Source organism: Pleuronectes platessa, chromosome 18 (genome assembly GCF_947347685.1).
Source record: "Pleuronectes platessa chromosome 18, fPlePla1.1, whole genome shotgun sequence".
Taxonomy (NCBI): domain Eukaryota; kingdom Metazoa; phylum Chordata; class Actinopteri; order Pleuronectiformes; family Pleuronectidae; genus Pleuronectes; species Pleuronectes platessa.
Window position 1 is genome coordinate 5562556 of NC_070643.1, and position 19552 is coordinate 5582107.

General features: G+C 39.7%; 1 protein-coding gene across 1 annotated transcript in view; it reads left to right on the forward strand.

The window, feature by feature from the left end:
* Positions 1–19552, forward strand: part of col22a1 (collagen, type XXII, alpha 1) — a 50490-nt gene that overhangs the window by 21704 nt on the left and 9234 nt on the right. Inside the window, exons 17-55 of the mRNA XM_053446433.1 lie at positions 99–143; positions 1736–1789; positions 1916–1969; positions 2472–2507; positions 3430–3459; positions 3702–3755; positions 3926–3979; positions 6120–6173; positions 6668–6721; positions 6813–6866; positions 6952–7005; positions 7951–8004; positions 8124–8168; positions 8264–8326; positions 9111–9164; positions 9369–9410; positions 9551–9583; positions 9954–10007; positions 10627–10680; positions 10766–10819; positions 10908–10961; positions 11114–11167; positions 11713–11817; positions 13149–13193; positions 13725–13802; positions 13889–13924; positions 13999–14052; positions 14209–14253; positions 14927–14962; positions 15040–15153; positions 15479–15532; positions 15791–15844; positions 15997–16050; positions 16198–16251; positions 16428–16481; positions 16586–16639; positions 16746–16799; positions 16890–16934; positions 18674–18727. Of these exons, the coding sequence (XP_053302408.1) occupies positions 99–143; positions 1736–1789; positions 1916–1969; positions 2472–2507; positions 3430–3459; positions 3702–3755; positions 3926–3979; positions 6120–6173; positions 6668–6721; positions 6813–6866; positions 6952–7005; positions 7951–8004; positions 8124–8168; positions 8264–8326; positions 9111–9164; positions 9369–9410; positions 9551–9583; positions 9954–10007; positions 10627–10680; positions 10766–10819; positions 10908–10961; positions 11114–11167; positions 11713–11817; positions 13149–13193; positions 13725–13802; positions 13889–13924; positions 13999–14052; positions 14209–14253; positions 14927–14962; positions 15040–15153; positions 15479–15532; positions 15791–15844; positions 15997–16050; positions 16198–16251; positions 16428–16481; positions 16586–16639; positions 16746–16799; positions 16890–16934; positions 18674–18727 (2094 nt within the window). The remainder of the gene's footprint in view (positions 1–98; positions 144–1735; positions 1790–1915; positions 1970–2471; positions 2508–3429; positions 3460–3701; positions 3756–3925; positions 3980–6119; positions 6174–6667; positions 6722–6812; positions 6867–6951; positions 7006–7950; positions 8005–8123; positions 8169–8263; positions 8327–9110; positions 9165–9368; positions 9411–9550; positions 9584–9953; positions 10008–10626; positions 10681–10765; positions 10820–10907; positions 10962–11113; positions 11168–11712; positions 11818–13148; positions 13194–13724; positions 13803–13888; positions 13925–13998; positions 14053–14208; positions 14254–14926; positions 14963–15039; positions 15154–15478; positions 15533–15790; positions 15845–15996; positions 16051–16197; positions 16252–16427; positions 16482–16585; positions 16640–16745; positions 16800–16889; positions 16935–18673; positions 18728–19552) is intronic.

The window sequence follows — 19552 nt, forward strand, 5'->3', positions numbered from 1 at the left end:
TCTGAGCGTACCTCAAATGATCAGTTAAGATCTGATAGTGATAAATTATACTATTCTGGTTTGAATCGACTTTAACATCTTTCTGTGTTTTGTTTTAGGGTGAATCAGGCATACAAGGTGATAAGGGATCTTCAGGGACAGCAGTAAGTAACATTGTGACAGTTTATTGATTGTCAAACCCAAATAAGGTATTTTGAATCATATTCAGACAACATATAATTTGGTAACTTCCTTCTATGACCTTCACAGCAACACATACATTAGGGGTTCAGCATCCCGTTAAGGGCATTTGATCAAAATAATCTTTGCTCAAGGACAAGAGAGTTACTCAGTTACTTCCCGTCCATGTTTTCCCTCAGTGTCTTGGGATTTGAACAGTAATGTTGGGTTGGACCCGTACAGAATGGAGTTCTTACTGCTAATCCTAATGACGGGGTTAATTTGTAAGAGAGAGAGAGAGAGTGAGAGAGGGAGTTCTCCTCAGAGGATCTGAGAAGTGAGGGGCGTAATTGTACAAACAGATGTGGCTTCCTTGATCCACTCTCCACACTTCCTGTCGGGCTCTGTGGGGGTGTACGGCTATAATGCACCTCATTCAGGCCTCGTAGAGCTTTATTGATGTCTGTAGTTTCCTTTGAGCTGCGGACACTTTCTTACTATTCCCATCGACGTGATGTCAGTATGGAGACTGTTAATAAATCAGAAAAAGGTTTTCTGACCTATTAATGACTTTCCACTAAAGTTTAGTTGTTTAAGTCACTGTAATTGTACTGATAGTGCAGGTAACCGGTTAAGGGATTACTAAAGTGAGATATTATAACAACTTCCGAGTCATGGTGGGATATCATCTTGAATTTTTAACCACTGTAAAAAGTAGTCAACACAGTATCCCTGCAGTGATTAGTTCTCCATATGGCATTACGATGTGCAGCAGGCTCTAGGCACACTATAGCTTCATTCAAACATGCTGGTGCCAGGTTTGAGCTGTCTGTCAGCCAGTCAGTAAGTCATTTCCTGCAGGTAAAAACTGGAAAAGCTTCTGCTTCAATATGTTAAGTGATAAAGGGAATAGCCTGGGTGTTTAAGAGGAAGCACCTGGGGTTCAGGTCAGGGTAATGTTTTCTAATGGGAAAGTCGTAGCTGTGCTAAGGGTTATGCAGCACCGTCCATTTTTCCTTGCGAAACTATTGTCATTCTCGGAATTGTGCAAATTAGCAAATGTTAGCCTGCTAACACGCTAAATTAGCATATGGTGAACATCAAGCATGTCGTTAGATGTGGACCAGCAGTGAGAGGAGCTAAAGAGCCGATAGTATGTTCCTTTTGTTTATCTGCCATGGTAGCTTACCCTGCACATGTCAACTTTACCAAAACTTTATTTGTTCTAAGCAGTGTGGGAATGTCAGATTACAGATTTTCATTTTTTTTTTCTTTTTTTTTCCCGTTTTATATCGTTTTATTTTATTTTATTTATCGAAGAATAACTAATAGTATTATTATTAGCAGCTATTATGTTTATTATAGTTAAACAAATTAAGTTTAAATATGGAAAATATGGCAACAAAAAAGAGAAGTTTATAGAACAAAATGAAACAAACTCCATTGGAACGAATCGTGACCCAGGCGAAGCATTTCTAAGGAAATCCAAATGAAACTGTGCTATGTTTCGATGGCACCTTGTCTCTAGTGACAAATGCTTCATACATGTTTTCTCCTCCATCTGTTTGCATTGTAGGGCCTGGCAGGTGTGGATGGATTACCAGGAAAACCTGGCTTTCCTGGTAAAAATGTGAGTTGACTTGTGTCTCTGTGTTTAGCTGCTGCATTTACACACACACCTCAGACAATAACAGCCTGCAACACATGAGTTGAGTTGCCTTTGTATTAATGAAGCTCACGTTTAAAATGGATTTAGGGTTTCAGAGGATTGACTGGTGAAACCGGGCCGAGCGGAGTTAAAGGCAACAAGGTATGTATGTGTATGTGTATGCAAAACACTCTGCTTGCTTGATCCAACAAGGACATAGCCTTAAGCATAACGTTATTAAGCTGTGCTGATATAAATCATTCTAAAGAGCTATCATCAGATCCCTCTTTGCTCTCTAGACATTCCTCAGTCTCCTCCGTGCACCATCAAAGTCGGCCCACTCATTTGTCTGAGAAAATAAAATGCAGAGTTCATTTGTCTGTCTGTAATTACTGACTTTGATTATTCCTCCAGTCGTGCACGCATACTTATACCACACCCATGCGCATGCAAAGGACCCGCGCACATACACAAAGAATTGCCATGGTGCTTTACCCACAAGTTTCACTTTCCCTGGAGCCTTCGATAAGTGCACGCTTTAGCACGCGTCATCTTATAAATTATTGTCCTTGCTGTATCATCAACATATTGCCTGAGGGAACTTAAATGTCTCTTGATTCTAATGTCGGGGTTTTTCAACTTTGTTGTGTGAACTGTGTCACAGGGGGAGAGAGGCCTTCCTGGAATACCTGGGGATGTGGTAAGTGTCACGAATTGAGCAAAGGGATATATGAATTACATCCTTTAGATTTACAGGCTTGTTTAATGATGAACATAGAAGTCTGAATGTGTTAGAAAACAAATTGCTTTAAAAAAGACTAAAAGAAAAACTAAAAGAAACACTTGCATTGTAAAAGGTGTATGTGTTTAAACTACAATCAATAATACATCGAATTATTACTGTGAATCTTAACAGAATTAAGGTTTGGATATTTAGTCAGATCAAACAAGCAACATGAAGACATACATACTGTGCAAAATCAGAATTTTTTTATTTTCTGATGACACGTGCTAGGAAAGGACTGTAGAAATAACTCTTTTGTTGAAAGTTAATTTACTTGTCGTTTGGATTTCATGACTTGGATTTTTTGGGGTTGGACTTGTTTCTGTTATTTCCTGTTTTACTTTGAAGGGACGTCTTCTATTCACTTTACTTCTGTCCTTGTCTGGTTTCCCTCCTTTTCTGTTTGTCTGTCCCGCCCCAATGTGTTTCACCTGTGTCCAATCATCCCTGTCTGCCTTGTGCATATAATGTCACTGTGACCAGTCTTTGTTGGATTGTCTGTTGTGCTTCTATTCACGCTCTTTGCGTTACTCCAAACTTGGTTAAGTTATTTATTTGTTCCTTAATTTTTTTTGTTTCGCTGCCTGAGTTTGAGTTTTGTATCTCCCCAGTTTCTATTTGTCTGAGATCAGTTCAACAGACACATGTCTCTTAAATCAAACATTGTTCTTGTTGCTTTGTCCAACATCTGCTCTTTTTTGTCCTGTAAAACCACAACACTTATCAATATGTGATATAATATGATCAGGTGGGCTCAATGAGTCTTACAATAATATACTAATACGAGAATCGTCCATTTAACTAAATGGATCTGATTATTATTATTTTTTAATTTCAGGTTCAAAAAGATGGTTTACGGGGTGAAAAGGTGAGTCATTGTTCAACAGTAAAATTCTCTTTTTGCCTGATCGAAAGATTGAGTAAAGATTTAAAGACCACTAGTCCCATAACATATGACTAACTATACTGTGTATCTGGAATTGAAATGCGAAGCCGATTTTAAATCCACAAGGAAAACTGGTGATCACCTAAATCAAAAATAAAGCACATCTGAGTACACCACTATGGACTGTCTATATATAACATGTATGTATGTTGGACATGTTTCAGGGAGATGCTGGACCTCCTGGGCCTCCAGGGGCTGAGGGCCCCCCAGGACCTGTTGTAAGAATCCTGATTTATTTCTTCCTTCCTCCATGTTTCTTCCTTTTTTTTGTGGCAGTTGAGCTTTGTTGTTGTGTAACAGTAACCTGTGCAGATGTAGTTCTGAGCAGTATGTGAAAGCACCGTTCAGGCTGTGTGAATACTTGATGACTGAACATCTCATTCCTCAGGGTCCTCCTGGTGTTGTAGGTCTGCCCGGGGAGCCTGGAGAGTTTGGCCAAAGGGTAAGAATCTTACTGTGTGAGCATGGCTTCCATTCACTACAGGCTACACCTGTCAAACATCTACACATGTGACGTGTAATCCTATCTGTTGTTGTTTTGGTTCCCAGTGCTGTCGTCATATCTATACCGAGTTTACACACACATTACTGTCACAGTGTCCCCTTACAAAATGTAGTCGGAAACACGACAGCTCTGGAGGCGAACTGGTCGTGACATGTGATCAATAAATCTTAGGTGGCAATCCATCACTCCTTTTTTAAATGCATGCATCTGCCAGTCATGTAATCTGAACTTTGACCGGACCATGAACTCCTCACAAGTCACGGCCACATTCCCTGTACTTCTCATGTAACCTTAACATTTAAAGTGTTTATTATATATGAGCACAGCGTGAAAGGCTCATGCATCTATTAAAAACATTGGAAAATATTCAGAATCTTTAACATCATATTTTAATGACTCAATTCAAAGTTTAGACTTGACATGTTAAGTGTTCCTGCCCCAAAAAAGTGTTTAAGTGGGGTTTATACCATAAATCAAATTTCAACACTGCATTCAGGCATTCAGGTCTAATTTGAAATGAATAGAAATTTATATTGGTTTTTTTGTCCTTTAACCTGTATTTATCATATTCGTATTCAGTTAACAGAAAAATATAATTATTCTTCACGTAATCAAAGCTGATACTTTTGTCATTGCTTGTAAAACTATTTCAAAACTGTCTCTCTCATTCTATTCCCATCTCCTCACTGGGTTCGTATCATTAAAACAGACACAGTAATTCTACATAATTGGTTCCTCCAAAACATAAACGAAGATGGTGATAATGACATTTTGTTCTCGCAGCAATTAATGTCTCATCAGCATCACGTTGGAATCAACATTTGCTCGGTAGAGCAGCCGAGTCGTGCCCGGGCTTTCCCTCGTCGTGAACGAAAGACGATGTCCTCAGATATCTCAGAGGGAATTATAATTCAACATTAAATAAAGTGATCACACTGGGCTCAGGTTTTCTTTTTCTCTGGGTTTAGAGTTGTTATACCTCAAGGACAGGGTGTGAGAGGCGATGAAGCTGGGCTGAGAGCTGGGATAAGAGGTGGTCTCTGCGGCCGCCTGCACTAATAGAGTTGGCTGTATGGTTGAGTTGGTATAGATTGAGCCGCTCTCCACCTCCACTGCTGCAAAGCTTTCATCAACCATCAATGTCACCGCTGCTGAGCCCTGTCTATTCACCTTTATCCTGGTATGACAGCTGAGGGCAGAACGAGCTGGAATGTGAAACAACAAGAAACCATATCAACAAACATGAAAAAAAGAACAGGGATTAAGGACTATGTCGGATTTTATTATTATTATTTTGTCTTCTTTGAAAGAGACATGTTTTGGGGACGTGAGCTAGCAACACATTGCAACTAGTTTAATACAATAAACTTAATTTCTAAATTAATTGACCACTTTAGTCTTTACTTTTATGTAGAATCTATAAAGCGCATTACACTTTAAAACAGGATTTTTAATATAGGTTAACCAAAATACAGTGAAAGTGAAGCCATCCTGCCTTTGTCACCATCTAGTGGCTTCATGCATTATAGGTCATAAATCCTAAGGTTTAGCATTTTTGCAGATGGGACAGGAGTCAAACACTAAAGTAAAATTACACTTTGTTTAAATGTTTAATTACAGTTTTAATCAGAAAATATTAAGTAGAAATTTCCAGATTCTTAAGCGAGCTAGTCAGCTTGTTTTCTCAGCTATGACTTATGACTGCATTTAGCTGCTGCTGTCATTTATAAGTTTAGTTTTAGCAATGATGATAGTAATCGTTTTTATGGCCTCGGGATAAGTTTCAATGTTGTCACCTGACCATTTACTCAAGATAACCAATAACTTATTAACCAAACTATCACTTAGAACTTTCTATTTTCCCAAATTGTTTTATATCAGGAAAATAAATCCTAAATAAATATTGATCAATTACAGACCGTTACATTAAGGTCCTGGCTTTATTTCACAGCTTGAATGTTGTGTTGCTTGAAACCTTGTTCCTGTGTGAGAAATACAAAATCTTGTTTGAATAATTATGCATTGCCTGTTCAATGTTTTAATGTTGTTTTTAAATTAATGCACTGTTATTTTTCAGGGCAAGAAGGGTGAAAGTGGATTACCTGGAGTTGATGGCCTTCCTGGACCTCCTGTAAGAACAATTTTCATTTCATAACCAGCACAGAGCACATGTTACAACACACTTTTTAAAATGTGCAGCTCTTTACTTTTGTTGTGCCTCAATAACGTTTCAAGGAGAACTGTGGAGAATTGATTTGATGTTTTAACCGTGTGGGTTGTTCAATATTTGATGTGACCCACAAAGCAGTGGCTGTTCTCTCAGAGGGGGTTCTTAACTGTTTGTGTTAAAAGAGGGAAAAACAAACCCTCCAGTTTAAAACCAACAGTTCATGTCAATTAATTTAGCAAATTGCTCCCTGGTGTACTATGGAAATACACCTGTCTCTAATTGGTATCCAAGGTCTAATGAGCTGTGTACTGCACTTATATCCCCCTCTTGTGGCTGCTCGCTGGTATTGAAGGTACACTCTGATTTGGAGGTCACGCGAAAATAATAATTTGGGGGAAATCGAAATGGTTTTTGAAAATATTTGGCAAGAAATGTATTTCATTTTTGTTTTGCAGGGTCTTCAGGGTCTATCTGGGCCAGAGGGAAGCCGAGGACATACTGGACCTCCAGTAAGTGACCAGAGACCCCAATTAGGACCTGGCAGTGATGAGTCTGTTATAGAATGTTGATCATGGTAATATACCTCTTCCTTCTTTACAGGGTCTTCCTGGTGAAATTGGATTTTCAGGCAAACCAGGGGAGCCTGGGAAGTCTGTGAGTTATTTGTCATTTCTTGACTCATTCACGTTTAATTTCTTTGCACATGATACTAAATGTCCTTTGTCACTGATCTCCGAAGGGTCTTCCTGGTAAAGATGGTCTCGACGGTCTTCAGGGAAATGATGGTGCCCCGGTGAGTATCACCATTAACTTTTCTTTTCTTTGCTTTCCTTGTTTGATTGAGACTTTAAAGCTGCATCAGTCAAGAACAAACCTGAATGTGAAAGTCGAAACCACAGAGAATTGGTACTTGGTCTTACTGACCACTCAAAGTGCTCAGCAGTACAAGTCACCCTTACCCATTCACTCACATATTCATATAGTGCCACTGTACTTAGTCAGGGGTTGTTTCGGGTTAGGTATCTTGCACAAGGACACTTCGGAATGCAGACCAGCTGGGGATCAAACAATCAACTTCGAGTAAGTGGACAACCTTCTCTATAGTCGCCACAGGAATGATCACCTGCACCCCCCTGGGATTTGACTCTCACTTTGCTCATGTGGCTCATTTAAAGTTATCAAACATCATTCATTGACTTTTATCTCTTTTTTTGCTACTTTGCTCTATTTATGGAACACTTCCATTATTCTGTACAACCTTTACTTTATGTTTTACCATACCTGCTGCAAATGGGATTGCTGTTAACAAATTGGCATAATTTTGAAAGTTATAAAGCATAGCAGTAATTACTGCATTAAGCTGCAGTAACTACAACATCATATATGTCCATTTGTTAACTAGAAAAAATGTGTGAAGAATGCCATAGGAGCAACATGTGTTAGCTAAGATAGCGTTACTTGTGAAGCTAGCTCCCAGCCTGTTTTCAGACCTTAGAATCACTACCTACATTTATTTAAATCATGTAAGACGAAAAAGAAAATTCTGTCTGAACATGAGATAAATGGAGCTTGTGTAAAACATCTTAAACTGGTGGTGTACTTACATTTAATTCAGAAGATGGTTTGTGGTGCATTTACCTTTAAGTACATACAGTAACTGCACAGTGCATACTGTAACTACATTCATTTCAAACATTTATTATTATGACATCTAAATCATTATCTTGTGTCTGTGAAGGGGCCCAGGGGAGAGCGCGGAGCAGATGGTTTTTCTGGAAAGCCTGGAACTAAGGTACAGTGTCTTCATCTTAACCTCGAAACCTGCAAGAAAAATGCACCTACTGAGTTAAATGCATGTGTTTTCCCCAAATGCAAATCTGACATTTTAATGTTTTTACTTTTTCTCCCCAGGGGGAAGAGGGCCCACCTGGACCAAGAGGACCTTCGGGGGAGAGAGTGAGTTCACAGCTGTCGAGTTTGCTTTGGTTTAGTTTTTTTGAACACAGTGAAAAACATTCAACATGTCACTCACATGCATGTTTTTTTTTTAGGGGGAAGCTGGTTCCCCTGGACAACCAGGAGCTGATGGAGGAAGAGGAGAGAGGGGGGTTCCGGTGGGTGTGACTCAGTGCATCTTATCGGTCAACAAGACTAAAGACTGCGATTTTACAAGATTGGCCTCTGTTATTGATTTAATAATGACCTGCACAATGTCAACGACTGTTCATGGACAGACGCCCTCTGAAGATCATTTAGATTGAAGAATGTACTTTATTTTACCCAAACTGGGAAATTCCTATGAGACAGCTGCAAGGTATCAACACATTTATGTAGACCAATAGATCAATAGATATGAAAACGTGTTGTATATCGGTACAATAAACCTTAAAGACTCAGTGTGTACGATTTAGGTGAATGGACCTATTGGTAGAAATTGAATATAAAATAATCATAGTGATGTTTTCACTTGTGTGTTTCATCTAAATTGTACGAATCGTTTTCTTAACCTAAAATGAACTCTTTATATTGACGTAGGGAGCAGGTTCTCTGTACTGAGGCCACCATGTTTTTTTTACAGTAGCTCAGACTGGACAAACCAAATCCCTCTTTGAGTTTTTATGACAACTAAAGGCTACCACAGGTTCTGGAAAGGGAGGGTGTTCAGCTGCAACCTGCGACTTCACCACTGGATTTCACTAAATTCTTCACACTGAACCTTTAATTTGGCTGGGTAACCTTACCAGGGGCCACTTGGTGTCCACAGGTGCAACTTTGAGAGCAAATATTCTCAATTTACTGTACAAATAAAAAAATAACTTGTCATTGCCTGTTCATAATTTTTAAACATTGTCAGTCGATATCTGATATTTCAATTCTTGGTTTTGGTCTCTATCATAGGGAGAACGAGGAATGAATGGACCGTTTGGGCCAAAAGGTGACAAGGGAGACAAGGTAAATAAATGTTCATATGTTGTACACCTTTATTGTTTGAAATGATTTAATAAATATAATATATGCAGACAGCAGTGCTGCCTTCACTCTACCATGCCAGAGTAGATGGAGTCCTCCTGCTCTGTCAGTAGTGGTCACGCTGCACTGTTGGCTGTAATTAGGTAATTAGTATGCAGACAATGAACATATTGTCTCTTGCCTCAGGGTGAAGTGGGAACGAGGGGACCACCCGGCGCTCCAGGAGATGTCAGTAATATTTCTCTCCTTTCTATTATGCATGTTTTTTTAACGCACTGAAATATACTGTATAAGAACGTTGAGTCAATGATACTGTTTGTTTGTTCACTGCAAATAAAAGTAAATTATTGTCTGTTTTTACCTCTTAGGTGGCAAATGTCATCCCTGAGCCTGGTGAACCTGTGAGTAGGAGTTTTTTTTTTAAGAACATGAACCAAACTCTGCTAAAATGTTAATGTTATGCTGCTTTTGGTCATTTTATTTATCCTGTGCTTGGTTTATGTTGAGTTTTAAACTAACAAATGTTTCTTTTGAACTTAAATTTACATTCATACAGCATAGTCACCTAAGTACACTTCTCTACAAACAATCTGTCTGTGTAGAAATGTGTATATTAAGAACCTATTCTCAGAATTTGTTTTCAATTTTATTTTCAATTTTATACTTTCATGTGCTCTCTTGTCCACTGTATTCTGTCTGCTGCTGTACTAAGTACATGTCCTCAACGGGATTTCAATACAGTTCATCTTATCTTTTTGTTCTCACCTCAAGGGAATACCTGGAGAAAAGGGCGAGAAGGGAGAACAAGGCAAACCAGGAGAAATCGTGAGTTTTTGTCCGATTTGCTGATCTTTTTCCTTTTCAATTTGCATGCTGCGTCTGCCTCTGCTAGTGTGCAGACACTCCACTAGATGTCAGTAGAGATCTGTTATGGAAAGCATAGCCTGCTACAGTGAGGGATGCTCCAGGGACATGTTTTAATTGGCTGAGTAAATTAACCTGAAAGGGAAGCACTGCCCCAATTCTTTATACGCTGCAGTTCATAGATAGATACAGGATATTATGTGGATCACACTAGAATACAGGGAATATAGTTATATTTAGGATCAGCCGGCCTGGAGGCAGCATAAACATTTGCAAAAATAAATGGATTATAATTAGCACACACTTAAAAATAAAAATGCAAGCATATATTTTTGTTATGTTTCTCTTTCTATTCATGAAGTTGACGACAATCAGTTCTTACATTTATCACTGAACTATAGTAATTCTTCATGCATGGATGCTATTATCTGTAACCTTCATTCATTTCATGTCTTTGTCATCGATGAGCATAACAGACCTGCCAGCATTAGAGCTGTATGACAAATATGACATGAGTTAATTTGGTATTTAAACTTAAACTATTGGAACTCACATCTTCATTTGTCTGTCATCTCTGAAGGGCCAACGAGGATTACCTGGTGAACAAGGTTTCAAGGGACCAGCTGGACCAGCGGTAACATGCTTCCAATCCCTTGCCTCCTTCATTTCATTCATTATAAGTGCAGTACCTTCTGAAACGCTGTTTTGTTTTTTTCCAGGGTCCAAGTGGCGACACCGGACCTGCAGGAGAGACAGGACGTGTTGGAGACCCTGTGAGTTGTGTGATTTGATGTGATTCACCATTCCACACCAGGAAGGGAAGATTTACTGATACTCTAACGGCTGATGCGTTTCTCCCAGGGTCCACCTGGCTTAGCTGGTCTTCAAGGTCCTCGTGGATTACCAGGGAGCGTGGTAGGTAACCTTTCAAGCTTTTGAAATTAACTTATGGTGCACGTTATTGATGACTGCTTGCATTTGTAATGACCATACCTGATGAATGTAAGACTGTCACCAACTGATAACAGATCACCCCAGTATGAAACCATGAGTTGTCTGTGTTCTAGGGCATACCTGGGATCACTGGGCCTCCCGGTCCAGCTGGACAGAGGGGAGACAAGGTCAGTCCCCGCTATTGAAAAGCTACGGGTTTGTTTGGTCGGATGTGACTCTTGAAAGTTTAGCAGAAAGCAGATTATGTTCTGAACGGTTTTGTCAGAGCAGAATGTAAATAAGTCTGCAGAGCCGTGAGAGTGACCTTGCATGTCCTCCATTATTGTTTCAGCAGAGTATTCATTTCAGTCCTGCAGCAGCTGCAGCAGCTACATGTCGGAGTTTCACAACAGCACTTTCCACTGGCCGTTATGTTTTTTTTCAATTTCTTTTTCTTCTTCCAAAAGTTACTGCAGTGACTCAACAAAAAAACAATAAGTTTGTTCCCATGTCCGTATGTGCTTATTTTCCCCTGACCTACAGTTGCATGATAAGGGGGCAGCAGTTTACACAGTACACCACACCAGTTACACCAGCAACCTTACACACGGAACAGTATTGATGTTGGTCTGAAAGTCAGAATTCAAAGTAGAAACCACATGCTGCAGAAAGTCTTTAGCTAGATATATACTTTATATGTATATATATATCTTAATTCTGACTTTTATTTTAGGGTGAAGTGGGTAAACCAGGACAATCAGGCCCCACAGGCACACCTGGAGAGCCTGGCTTGACTGGACCTCCTGGACCGCCAGGGAAGGGCAAGGACGGGCAAAGTGTAAGACGCAAATGTTCTATTTTCTGATCATTCATATTATATTTAAAACCTAAATATACCTTCGTATTGTAGAATTCACATTGATGTTTAGCTGCAAATCATTGATGGCTTGTCATTGATTGATAAGTTGTAGTTGTTAGGTTCAGGGCATTTGGGCTTTTAAGGGGGTATAGAAAAAAATGAATTAAATTAAAACAATTATTTTTCTTTTTATTAATTATTTGCCATGTGATGTTTTCATTCTTTACTACAGAATTGGATTCAAAGGGTCTTCATCTTATTTCTTTGTATTTATAATCAGACATTGAAACTGTGATGCAGCCTGATGAACTCCCATGTCCACTCAAATCCTCCAAGCATTCAGTTCTCTTTTTACTTCAACTTTGTTCTAAAAATCTAAGTGGTCACAAACATTAAAACAAGGCCTCTCTATACACAGCACCTTTTTATAACAAAACATTCAGGAGATTTGACCACCGACCTTTTGCAGAGTGGTCAGCCTGCACTACTTTCTGAGCCATGACCGCCCCACAAGCTGTTGATTATTGTTAGAATCTCTACTAGAATTTAGACCTGGACAATATGGGTTTTCATATTGAAGTTTAAAACTCCTCATCATCAATATGTGCTTTACCTCATTACTGGGCTCACACAACGCAAAAGCATTCTAATATATATACTACGCCTTTGTTATATCGTTATTGATGAAAATGATATTGCAATGATCATTGATTTTGTTTCATTGCCCAGCCCTTGTTCTGCATAAAAAGCCAAGTTTAAGATTTACCCACCAACAGGTCGGTGTCAGGTCAATATCAAAAGTAACAGTATTTTAATCAAAGGAAACAAAGTGTCTGCCTCACATTCAGCTGTTCATAATAAAAACAGTCTCTTGCTTTCCACATGTGTTCTGCCTGTAAACGTCACGCTGCCTGTGAAAGAGGCTGAACCACTGCACAATATTAGAGGGAAACTACTCTCAGTAAATGAGTCTGAGTTGGCACATTTTGCTGAGCAGCTCAACATGTTTCTTCATTATTTTTCACCTCAGACATGTGGCCCAGCTGCTGACGAGGCAGCAGCAAACAGGAAAAGCCCTGTTAAGACATATCACTGTAAAGCAACAGATCTGGCTCACAGCGGTTCTGTTTTAATTCTTTTTTTTTGTTTACAGCTGCCAGGTGTGGCCCCCAAGGCCTCACTAACAATTATGTGCATGAGGGATGGCAACTCGTACACATGTTCAGCCTGAAATGATTTATTTGAAAGAAGCATGATTTCAGTGTTTAAGAAGCAAGATATTTGATTTGTGTTATTTGTTGATATTGTAGGGAGAACCAGGACCACAGGGAATTCAAGGACCCCAAGGGCCAAAGGTAACATCATTTGTGTGCGTGTGTTTGTGTGTGTTAGTGTGTGTGTGTGTAATCTTTGTAGGTTGCCTGAGGTGTTTTTTTTATATCATGCACAGGTACTTTTTTTGTTGGTATGAAGACTTTTTTTTCCGGCACAGATGAGAACAACTATTCATTTTTGTAAGGCAGCAAAAAGCAATTTCTATGTCCACCGCACTGTGACCGTTGCTCTGATTATGAACGGCTCTTTGCTGCAGAGAGCCGGATGTCTGGGGCGCTGAGCAGAGGAGGCCGGACAGGGGACGTTAGCTGGATTTATGGTGTTGAATTGCTCACCCTCATCACCAAAACATGTTCTCGTTTGAGAAGCCAAATGTCAACTGCACATTGTATCTTTTTTTCTTTCCCATTGCTGAATAAAAATGTTTGGGTATTTCTAGGATCAGCAGACATCGCTGAATGTGACGGTTTCTGTGCCGAGGTAGCCAAACATTATGGCTGATCTGATATTATCTGAAGATCAGGATAGTGATTTATTTTTTTTTCTGCCAGGGTCAACCAGGATCCCGAGGAGAATCGGGGCCACCAGGGGAGAGGGGCTCTCAAGGAGAAGGCAAAGTGGGACCAGTGGTATGAGAATCACTGACCCTGATACTTGCTGCCTATTGCGTATTTATTTACATATCACAGAATATTAAAAAGTTTGTCTTTCACAGGGGTCAAAAGGAAATAATGGCGAGCCTGGACCTGCTGTAAGTGTTTTCAAAATATTACTATTGAATATTTCTCCTCAAGTGCTTCTCTGATGTGTTAATCCGGGTTTCAGGGCTTGAGGGGTATACCTGGAGTTGCTGGTCCTCAGGGTCCAGCAGGACACAACGTAAGTGCAAAGATTAACAATGAACGAGTTTTATTCACATTCCGTCTTCTATCCTTTATTATTTCAACCTTCTATCATTACCATAAGTTTTCATGGATATCAATTTATTTCATATCAGCAGTTGATAAAATGGTTGATTTATTGTCCTGAATACAGGGTTTACCAGGAAGGCCAGGAGAGAAGGGATCAGCCGGAGAGCCTGTAAGTACAGACAGTGAAGCAGCCATGCTGTCTGAGCTATTGAGCTCATATATTTAATATGATGTGATCTTCTCATTTCCTTACATTTGCTAATATACACTGTACAGTCTATTCAATATTTGTTGGTAGCAGGAGAGTAAACCTATGTACTCTAACAAAAATATCTTTCTACAGAAATTCTTATCATAATAATGATTTTTGCAAGTCTTTGATATTAAAATAAGTGATTCTTCTTATTTGACTTGTCTGCCTCAATGCATTAATGGAACATGCAATGATAATAATAATAATAATATCACTCAGTGGGTATGTTTAGTATTATAGCCATATTTAAAGTTGAGGGGAATATTATTGCTGTGATGTTTTGGACAACAGAATGCCTTCAATGAACTGGAAAATCAACTGTGAGGCCTCAGACTTATCTTTCAACACCAGTGTTGGGACTGACCAGTGTAACCATGGCTGCAGTTTCACAACCTGGTGGAAAGCTTGAGGAGTGGAGTGATTACAGCAGTTTGTAATACTCTGAATGTTCAGCAGTCACATGTTTCATGTTCGGGCGGTTACCATGTAGCATAAGGATAAATTGTAATTGGACTCTTGTGTTGCCCATTGAATACATCCCATAAGCTTCCATTCCCTGACTGATTAACTTTTTCATCCCGTCTCTTAGGGAAAGGCAGCAGACCTCTCTGACCTAAATCTGAAGGTAAAAGGCATTTCCACTCCTGCTGAATGAGAAATCTGTTTGGACACTGCGACGATTCACTTTCTTTTGTCTTTTAGGATGTCTGCTCAGACTGCCCCGCAGGTCCACCGGGAGCGCCCGGTCTTCCAGGCGTCCTCGGAGATAAAGGACACCCGGGTCTTCCAGGGAAAAATGGTCAAGATGGTTACCAAGTAGGACAACTCATTAACAGTCCAAAATCTCTGTTCATAACCTCAGTAATGCTGTAATGTGAAGTCTGCTAAGAAATCTCTCAACGCTCACCTTTAACAGAGTATTAGAAAGTGTGATTCTCCACTTTAGCAGCCCTGTGTGATGCATGGGGTGCGAGCTGCGCTTTAATCACCATCAGTCACAGTTGGTGTGACGGATGGAGAGGCTCTGTCCGCATCATTAGCTCGGCCTCCTCTGGGGGCAGCAGTGAACAATTAGGACCTGGCGACGGCGCTCTGTGCTGTCTGGCTGGACAGAGACTGATGCTGGGCTGTGTCATTACAGGGCGCAGCGGGGCAAGTGGGACCTCAAGGACCCCCCGGAGCCGCTGGAGGACAGGCAAGTTTGCACACTAACTGCTTCCTTATCGCTCCCAAATGGCCGATTCTAAGTTGCTTCTGTCCCGTTGTGGTTTTTATCACACTTTAAGTAATACGGTGAAATGTGTACTATAGAAACACCGTTCACATTTTTTTGTTGAATTGAATGACATTTCAAAATTGATTTATCCATTGCTTCAACCTCTTAGTTTTTCAGATGGATGGTTTCTCTTGAAATGTGACATTGCATGAAATAATAATCTTTTTTTTACCACAGGGTATAAAAGGTGATCGAGGACCTGCTGGAGCAGCCGGAGACAAAGGGGAAAAGGTTTATGACTCACGACGCTGGCATTTTATTGTTTCCTTTCCTCCTTTCTCTCTGTTTGAGGACACTTTAATTCATTTGAAATACATAATTTCAAACATTTGCCGGTATGAAGCACATAATTATATTATAAGCACTATTTTCTGTATAAACAGGGTCACCCAGGACCCCCTGGTCATCCAGGTTCTCCTGGCTTGATGGGTGCAGCGGTAAGTTTCTATTTTTAGCTTATTTGTTTTAAAGGACATTGACTCTAATTGTTCTCAATATTTAAGCTTTTTCGGTGTGGATTTGGTCTCACAGTCAGGCTTTCTATTTCTGTTGACCTTGACTGACACTGTCTCTTTTCTCTTCAGGGTAACGATGGACAGCCAGGCACAGTTGGCCCCCCAGGGCCCCCTGGAGAAAAGGTGAGGCTACGTTGCGTGTAGCTTTCCCCTAAAAAAAACGTATCACCCATGTGTCTTATTGTGCAAACCTCCTCCCTATGGCATGTAGGTCAGACAGCCCGTGTGGTTATAGTGGCCATTATCATTTATTTTCCTTTGGTATTTGTGACCTGTTTGTGTTTGTTGGTTTTCACTAGGGCAAAGAGGGTCTCAAAGGAATCCAGGGACCACCAGGTCTTCCTGGCTTGATAGTAAGACAAATGATTCAACTTGCAGCATTATTATTAAACATGGGTATACTTATAAGTTGTAGTTGTAAATGAAGTTGTAAAATGTTTCACGTGCTGCTTTCTAGGGACTGCCTGGAAAAATGGGAAAGGATGGCAGACCAGGTGAAACCGGAGAAACTGTAAGTAAATGATCTGACATGTATGCAATGTTTAAAAAACAACTATAAAACTCTTGTCTGTAGATAAGCATATATAATTCTGAAACAATTTTTATTTTATTTTCAGGGCAAGCAGGGTGAGCCTGGGCCACAAGGAAACTCTGGACTCAGGGGACTCCCGGTGAGTAACCTCCAATAAACGGATCTGATGGTAGAAGCTAGCAGTGCAATGTGTTGTGCCTTACTTAATGTGTTTTCTCTCCCTGGATAGGGCTTTAAAGGCCACAGAGGAGAACCTGGAGCTCCAGGAACTAAGGTCAGTGTGCCACTTTTTTCATTTATTTGAACACGATCACAAAAAAAGCTGATTTTATTCCTTGGTGTCCTTTTAAATCAGCGTAAGCAGACAATTTTCAAGATTTGAATTCTTAACTTAATCAAAAGGAATTAATACTTCACTTTGGTACGATGCAATTTTAATTGTAATTTGTATCCATGCCTGCCATGTCATGAATAAAAAAAAGAACACACATGAGAAGCTGCTATACTTCTATTTTAGTTTTACCTTAAGGCCACGCAGTGGAAGCCCTTGTTTGTCTCAGCATTATAGTTCAGTTGGAACATTTCATATATTAAAAATAGAAGTCAAAATGGTTTAGGGAATCTGCATCAGCCAGACACCGTATTTTCACTCAGTTTTAATGAGACATGTGATTTTCCAGAGAGCAAGTCACTGGGGTTTGGTGAATAAGTGGTGCTGTCACGTTTCCATATGAACATTTGAAATGGCATTACACTGGCAGTGAAATGTATCACATCCCAGTTGTCCTTATCAGTTCTCTTACACACAGTAGTTAACTGCAGCAGCACTTTTACACATGTGTCACACACGATGGAACTCACCAAGATCCAACGCCGCCCTTAATATTAAAATCTCAACCAAATTAACCAGACTCATAAAAATCTGTCCCAGTTTTCATCAAGATCCATGTATATTTCTTTTAGGAATCAGGGAGAATGTCACAAAATGTCCTGTCACACAGTGTTAAGGAAGGTCAATATTCATGAATTATTCTTAACCTTGATCCGCCCCCTGACCAAAATGTAATGGGTTCTTTGCTGACCCATACCACATCCTTCCAAGTTTCGTGTGTAAACCAGCTCAGTCGTTTTTGCTTAGAAACCAAACAGCAAACAGACATGGGTGAAATCATTACTTCCTCAGCGGAGGTAAAATAATAAATGTTCTAAAATAATTACTGCAGGAGTTGAAAACTGGGGCATTTTCCCTTTTAATAAATACACACAACTGCTGAGGAACAGTGGATGATGACAACCCCCTCCACTGCAGCTACTGCAACCATTCACTGCAGGAGTTCAGCGAACAGCACACAGCTAGAGTCAGAGATTTTTTATGTCAAGCTCTGTCTGACACCTGCGATTTTTGACTCACACCCTCTCCAAGAGAATCCCTCGCCGCTTGACACTTTTGTGTCACTACACAACACACAGCCGCGGGGCAGGTTGGTGCCACGGTGCCGTGACCAATAGTCCGGCTCATAAGGGACAGCTCTGACAGGCAACTTATTAGAGCAACTGTGAACACCATTATAATGACCTGCCTCTTCTGGACTTAACACTATGATAAACTTCCAAACTAATAAAGGCAGTTTCTTTCATATCCCATCATGCTACAACTTTTTTGTGCTGATGTGACAATTAGAATTATTTTTTTTAGACGTTAAACATAACAAAATACATACCTGTAGTTGAATAATTAAAATGGATCATCAAATGTAAGCTCTGTATCTTTAAAGCTTATGATCTTTCATACTTATATATTAATAATATTGATGTTAAGACACATGAATTATTCACATAGCAATAAGTGACAATATATATTCAAATCACCATATCAGTTAAAGTAAAAAAGGACCATATTTAAATGGGTTTCTCCCCAAAATGATTATTTTGTAGTATTCAAGGCAGTATTCAAGTAAAACCTAAACCTATTAGTCACAGGAGTTTCTCTGAAATGTTTCATGTGACAAACAGGGAGAAGATGGAAAGTCTGGATCACCTGGACGTGACGGCAAATCTGGAAAGGAGGTACGTTCAACCTTTTTGCATTTGAATGTATCCTGTTTGGAAATTAATTTTTGCAGCAGGAAGTTTTTCTTTACCCCTTGGTAATGTCTTCTGACCTTTACCTGTAAGTAACCTGAGAAGCAAATAAAGGTTAACAAAGATCTTGTTTTGTTCCTTAAACCAACTTAAAACCTTAAAGTGGAGGTGACTCATTTACATATAGATCTTCCCTCCACTCGACAATGGTGTGAGACCAGTGTTTCATTCATAGATTTTCTGTGTAAAGTTAACACACGTGTCCCCACAGAAAATATCTGTCATTCCTTTTAAAATTCCAAGTGACTATATTTCAAATATAATGTCCCTCCCTGGCTCAGTCCTCCATATCCGAGGAATAATCCTTTTTCTGTATGGAATTAATCCTCCACTGATTGATCCAAACCAAAATGAAAAATAACAGTTTTGAGAGAGAGCAACAAAGACAATGGTTTTTCAGTTATGTCTGTATAATGAAGGCCTAATACTTACTTTGTAAATTTCAAACCAAAGAAGCCATTTATCTTCATCGAATGACAAACTGAAAACTCCTCTTACATTTAAAGGTCACCACACTTTTAGTCGCAGGATGTATCTCTTCCATGTTCCACACAACTAATCCTCTCAATCACAAGTCTCCTACTGCAACTACAGGTTTTCACCTAACTATTATAAGAAGGTGGGAGTTCACTTTAGGCTCACTCCTGCAGTAAAATGGTCATTCCTGCCCTGAAGCATGACCTGCAGATGAGATGTGAAGAAGTCGCAGTGATTTCAACATGAAGACGATGTGATTAAAGTGTCTGGTTC